At 42.0% G+C, this 6797-nt stretch overlaps 1 protein-coding gene across 2 annotated transcripts; it reads left to right on the top strand.

Annotated features, from left to right (window-relative positions):
• Positions 1-893: 893 nt before the first annotated feature.
• Positions 894-5743, top strand: LOC106818219 (centromere protein L-like). 2 transcript variants are annotated; one of them, XM_014822944.1, is made up of 11 exons: positions 894-984; positions 1505-1719; positions 1931-1996; positions 2158-2264; positions 3241-3331; positions 3526-3728; positions 4084-4171; positions 4318-4429; positions 4694-4796; positions 5111-5173; positions 5401-5743. In XM_014822944.1, the coding sequence occupies exons 2-11, from the start codon at positions 1545-1547 to the stop codon at positions 5491-5493; spliced, it is 1101 nt and encodes a 366-aa protein (XP_014678430.1). In that variant the 5' UTR covers positions 894-984; positions 1505-1544; the 3' UTR covers positions 5494-5743. The 2 variants fall into 2 exon arrangements, with proteins under 2 accessions (XP_014678430.1, XP_014678438.1); XM_014822952.1 differs by lacking the exon at positions 894-984 and adding an exon at positions 993-1063.
• The last annotated feature ends 1054 nt before the right edge of the window (positions 5744-6797 follow it).

The raw sequence follows: 6797 nt of genomic DNA, 5'->3' as shown, positions 1-6797 counted from the left end.
CGGCTGGGTATATAAGGAGCACAGAATCGCAGCTCAGGCAGTTATAGGTACAGGTCCAGGAAGAACAGGAAGAGGAAGAAGAAGAAGGAGAGGAAGCAGCCGAGGACGACGGAAAAGAGGGAGAGTTATTTTTCAGGGATAGGTTATAGGTAGGAAGGCGGGAAGAAGGAGAGGGAGGAAGGAACAGAGAGAGAGCGAACGGCAGCGTTGTAGCGAGAGGATAAACGCACAGGGCTTTTCAGGTAGGTGTAAACCAGAGCCGAACGGGAGAGGGGAATAAAACGGGCGAAGAACGGCATTCTGGTAGAGCTAGGAGCGACGGCGGGGGAGATACCTGGGAGACTGTGTGGATCCACGCAAGGCAAGGACGAACGTGAGGGAAGCAGACGGAGCCGGCGACGCGTAGATATTAGACGGGATCAATAATTTATAAAACTGTTAAAAGGTCCGCTGCATATACGAATGCAGGGGAATCATTTGTACATTAGTAACACGCAATAAAAGCTATATCACCGTATCGTTAACCGAATCTCACCGTGTTCTGTTCACCTGTTATCGGCTACGTGTCATCGCCGTCCTGCCTAATACATCGACAGGAGCGGACTCTGAATCCTACTACTGGACACGCGTTGTGAACTAACGTCTGTCGAACCGTAGTCGTCTACCCTAGAGGCACTACAATAAAGGTTAGTTGCTGATGTAAACATACAGGGATCACACATAGCCGATCCTATATTTTGGTCAACATATCAGAACAAATCGAACATATTTATACCTAACTTTAAGAGATCCTGATAGTACAAATTTATACAAGATCTTTGGTTTATATGCTCTGAATCCTCTCATGCTACATCGCTAAGGTCGGTCGATGGGCGCCATCTACTGGTAAAGAGTAGTAGCTAAGCTTCCTGCAGTCTCCGCCAGGGTATGTATAAGCGCAAAGAACTCTGGGTAAGAGATTGATGAACGCGCCCTTGTTCAAACGTAAGTTTGTGCTTTGTTTTGATGGCATTCTAACAATTGAGCTAGCATGCTTCTTGACAGAACATATCATTATCATAGAGTACATGAATATATACTATTATTACTAAATATTTCCATGTTAATTTAAGTCAAACAATTAGTTTAATCAATGAAATTTGGCCGAAATTGCGGTGTCGTAATCGTATTGTCACTCACTGTACGTGTGTCGGTGTGACACTGTCACTAACCTAATCAGTAAATCACTCCGATAGTCTTACTCGATCTTAGATTTGCAATACATTACACGCCTTGTGTCTAATTGTCTTGTGACCGTATGTTGTAAATTAATTCAGTAATATAGTGGTGATCATATTTCTTCAAAGCGGCAGGGGTGATGCCTGATGCATGGTACCAGATGTTGTCGCATAAAAGGGCTTAGGTCCCAGACCAGGGACTAAGATCCCCAGCGGTATACTACTAGTACTAGTCTAATGGCGAAATTGGTGTACGTAAAATGTCGTAATGGCAAGAAATATTTTAGGAGCATTTCATCTTCATGACCAGCACCGAGTATCGACGTGATGGAGAGTGACACGACATTAACCTCGGCTGAGACGGAACAGTGGCTTACTACTCCACTGACTCAAATTAACGATGGTCAGGCAACCGCAACAAGTGGCGTGCTTGCCTCCAGGAGAAGTGCTGCATTACGGCGCCAAAAAAGCCGACTCATTGGCACAGCTAGTACAAAAATAGGTGGGTGTAACCACATATTGTATATCACGGCTGAAGTGCTTTAATTAATTTCATCTACATGTAAACATAGTTTAAATACAGGTTGTGCCTGTTTTGTGTCCATTGCATGTTCAGATAATGCCATTAACCCATATAGCTGCACACATCAAAGTTAGCATGTAAGAAACAATCGTCAGTTGATACGTGTGGTTATGTCTTACCGCAATTGTAGGTGCGAGTAGGAGAAGGACCAGAACTCCGAGAATACAGACTGAACCTGAAACCCTACTAGCAGCAGGTGTGATAATATACAGTTTATATAGAAATACTTAATTATCATTATTGTAATTATATCTGTTTATCTAATGTGTTTCTCCTGCAAGTGTACACTTCAAACTGTTTATTTTATTGTGTCACGTGACATTGTACCTAAAAATGTATATTACTGTTTTTTATTAGAGTTGGTAAATAAAACCTGGTCTATCTACAAGGCATCACCATTGTACAGTTTCTCGATCAACTTACTCAAGAATTACAGCAAGAGCCTAACAGTTGAACTAGAAGCAGTAAGTGTTGGTAATGTACTTCTAAGCTAGGGCTTACAAAATTGGTCAGTTCAATGTTAATTGCTAAACACGTAAGACTCATTTAAAATATTAAGCATTGAAATTTCTTTTTTCCCCATTAATTTCCATCATACATCATTAATGTGACAAGACATTGAAAATTTAAACTTTGACATTGGACAGTTAATTATATCACATTGCAGGGTTTCTTCTACATAGGAGGCACTGCGTTGCACCGCCGTTGTCAAAATAGTGTCAATCCAAAAATAAATAGATCACCACATGCTTCTGAGTCCTGACTACATACATGGAAAATCATAATGAAATTCACAGCAACGTTTCTTTTTGCGTGCCGGCACACTCGTGTCGCAGCTTTTTCCTCGATTCCGGGAAAGTTTTGCTGTCGCTCCCTCATACCAGCGGTGCCCACCCCTACATATTCTCGGTCCCCCCCCCCCGTACTTCAATCAATGCCGCCCCAGCCAGCAAGCACGTACGCAGCCACGATGTGTACAGCCACAGACGTGGGTAACGGGTGTTGCGGGCTGCTTTTTTCTTTTGCGTCAATGCGTAGAGCAATTAGTAGACATTCAAATTTTTAAAATTTTGCTGGGGGAGAACCCCAGAACCCCCCTCTACCTCTCTCCCCCGCGTTTGTCGGCAGAAACCACATTCGTGCCTACTGCACGCCTTTGAATCCATCATGCGCGTTTTTTCCCCAAACTGGACATTACCTCCGTTGTCTAATTTTCCCTCAGAAGAAACCCTGCATTGATTCACACTGAAATGAATGAATATAAAAGAAATAATGAAAACAAAAGCTCAGCAATTTATATATCTTAATTTGCAGCTATATACATTTGGTAATCTATTGTTGATATTACTACACTAATATTTTTTATCATTCACCAATTGTTTATTGTTGGCTATGTCAATTCTTTCTTATATATTATTAAAAGTGCTTTTGTTTTTATAGGCAATTAAAAAAGGAGTTGCTGTAGGATTAGACTCTGAAACAACTTGCAAAGCAACCTTCTCTGTGTTTGAAGGGTTTGCATATGATCAAGGTATGAATGTGCAATAATAGTTAAATACTCACGTGTGTGCGTGCGTTTGTGTGCGTGCGTGCGTGCGTGCCTGTGTTCATGCACGTGTGTATGCGTGCATGTTAAGCAATTCACATATTACTACCTCAAAGCTAAAAAAACCAAAGGAGCACAGCTTATAATCTAAATGCTGTGCACTTTTTTCTTTTTAACAGATGGAGCGCAATCAGTAAAACTATCTGTATCTGCGAAACGGAAGCAGATTTCTGACAATGAACCCAGTGAGGTATTGACTCTGCTGCTCACAGGAAGAATGAATGATGCATCAAAATCAATATCGGGCTCATTCACCTGTTGTCCCGTGATGCTGACGAGAGGCCAGGTGATGTTTACAGACATTGTAATGGCCTGGATGCAGGTGGGTAAATACACTTCTATTGGTACAGCATTATGCTTGTTCATGTGTGCATATGTGTACGCGTGATAAAAACTGCTAATTTCAACCTTTTGTTTCGCCTGTGGTTTATCGCGTGGATTTATCAACTAACTAGTTCTGTTGTACATACACAACAGCAATGCTCCCTACAAAAGTTTTGCCACACCAGCTCTAAAGTATGCAAGGCTGTAGCTCTACCGGTATTGATATAAATGTGAATTTTTAGCTGGCCGGATATAGAATCATACGTTGTAGTATAGCCCTGTAGCGGGAGTGAAGGGGCTATACCAGTAGAACTAGCAAAGCTGTATGCCTGTTCTGTTTTCTCTAATTTCAGAATCAGTTTGATTGCAGTATCTATCGTATGAGCTTTTCACAATACCATCTGGCATGGATGGTTGCCATGTGGGCAGGTATACTGCCAGGTAAGCATCTGTTCTCAAAACTAATGATTATACCTTAAACACACATTGAAAGAAATTTAATTTAATCACTTGATAGCAAAGAGGAAATGATGTGTCAACATCTAGCTCTGTGTGCGTAGTAAAATATAAGGCAACTGTTTTTACAGAGAATACTTCACCAAAATCAGTCATGCTAGTTTACTCAGTACCGGAGACAGAAGGTGTAGATACACTAACACTGAGCATCAATCCACATGACTGCAAGAGGCTCTGGGTGAGGTAATTATGTGCAACCTATTTAGCTGTTTTGAAGTTTGGCACTTCAGATTGCTACATCATTTACATCATCATTTCTTGCAGTACATAAGTCAATCATACAGTGCAATATTTCATTTCATACATACACTTCTTTTTTTAATACAATTTTCTTAAATCTTACAATCCTCCTTATTAAGAAACTGGAAGTGGAACTGGAACTGTGTTGGGAGAGTCCAATAGATTTAACGGAAGCTTCCACCAATGCTATTCCTTCTCTTCTGACAGCGTTCACAATGCCGATTCTTCAAGCTTCCTGGAAAGTGAGGTGCACACGTTTCACAAGAGCCTAGAGTTACATTTCTACCAGCATTTCAAGATACATCTGTCTGTAAGTGTGCCCATCTTGGCAGTGTTCTCCATAACCTTCCCATATAAAAAAAAAAAAACCAGCTACGAGTTTAGCATCAACCTCACACTCTTGTCTGAAGTACTGTGAATCTAAAGTTTCGTTAAAAAAACAGCGGTTCCCACTGAAAAAGTGGATAGTCACTATAACCTCCACGGGAAAAATCTGCACGTTCCGATAAAATGGCCTGTGTTACTTTTCCATTGTTGTAATAGATTCAAAGTGTCTTCGAGCATTACTCATTTGCTCAGGCAAGACAATATGCTTTTAGATTTAGTTTTTAATTGCATTTTCAGTGCATGCAGCTTTCAAGCATAGGGACACCAATAGTGTTTGTGAGTTCGGAAGGAAAAATGAAGGTAATATTGAATGAATGTGCAAAATCCCTTGTTGCACATTATGCATATACCAGATTATCATGGTTATTTCCTATCACGTATTTGAGTGTGTACACTCTGCTATACTCCGATATAAAATGCCACAAGTTTGTTCTGTATAAGTGGTAATGGAAGTAATGCCATGCAGATTGATGAGTGTAATTTGATATTGCTTACATCAGTGTTCATTTTGCACCTACTTTTGACAGATGTACTCAGTGGAGCATGTAGACAGTGTACTGCAGTTGCTGGTGGATCTCATAGTTGAAGAATACCCTGACCGACTGCAGGAGAGCTTGTAGACCTTGTGCCTTAGCTCCCATATCAGTCTGACGATGGCGCATACAAGATCATGCAGAATACTACAGAATACATGCAGATGTACCGTGGCAGTCCCAAGTGTAAAAGCTGCTTAGTATATGTGGCCACACTGACCTTATATACCAACTTTACGATGGAGATTTGGTTGTGTAATGGCGATCTTGAATGTATTCTGCTTAGATGTCGTGACAGACGTACAAAGAAATAAAAAAAAGTGTAAAATTTAAAACATTTAAACGTTTAAAAAAAAAATTCCTGCCTAAATACTCTGACCCTAACCCGAACCCTAAATATAGATATATATTTATTCATGTAGAGAATGCATCGAACACAACGGGAAGAATGTGCGTTCACGTGCGTTTTATCATATCTTGGTTGTATATACCGCACTGGCTATGACCACTGTATGCATGCAGCCGTCGTCAGATGTTAGCAACGCGCGCCCAGCGACACAGATGTGCGCAGCCAACGGCAGCTGGCAGAGGGGGGGGGGGCGAATGCATATACATGAGATTGCCGCGAGAGGGCAGTAGGATACAGTCAACAACAATGGAGGACTTTGTCGTCGTTGAGTTTCCAAAAAAACAACGGATTTCCAGGTAATTTACTGCGGAGAGCAAGTAGTATCAGTCCGTAAATGGCGCGCGCAAATACGCAGATACATTTTAGGGCCGTAGCAGAGGAACATGACGGGAAATTCTAGCGCGTAGCAATGCCAATGGTGAGAAACGGTCAGTAACAGGCAAGTAGTGTCGCTTCAACGCAGTTTTTTCCACACTTCCTGTGAACTCACATAATGTTTCTCGGTCGAAATGAACAAACAACACTCAACAACACCCCTCTCGATTTAAAAGGGGCTACCCCCACATTGACGAAAATGACATGTCTCAATCTGGCGGCGCCTTAAAAACACAAGTTCAGTTTACGCACCTTATACCTGACAAGTATCACGAGGTGATGCACAGAATAGTGTACATCACGAGATGATGCACAGATTGGCGCCTTAAAAACACAAGTTCAGTTTACGCACCTTATACCTGACAAGTATCACGAGGTGATGCACAGAATAGTGTATATCACGGCTCCCCCTTCCTTTCGCCCTCCAGCCATCATGGCTCCCCCTTCCTCTCGCCCTCCAGCCATCACGGCTCTCCCTTCCTCTCGCCCTCCAGCCATCACGGCTCCCCTTTCCTCTCTCCCTCTAACCATCACGGCTTCCTCTCTCCCTCTAACCATCATGGCTTCCTCTCTCTCTCTAACCCTCATGGCTTCCTCTCTCTCTCTA

This window comes from Priapulus caudatus, unplaced genomic scaffold, assembly GCF_000485595.1.
Source record: "Priapulus caudatus unplaced genomic scaffold, Priapulus_caudatus-5.0.1 Scaffold36, whole genome shotgun sequence".
Lineage (NCBI taxonomy): Eukaryota > Metazoa > Priapulida > Priapulimorpha > Priapulimorphida > Priapulidae > Priapulus > Priapulus caudatus.
Note: the sequence above shows the minus strand (reverse complement) of the source record. Positions and strands in the feature narration are given on the sequence as shown.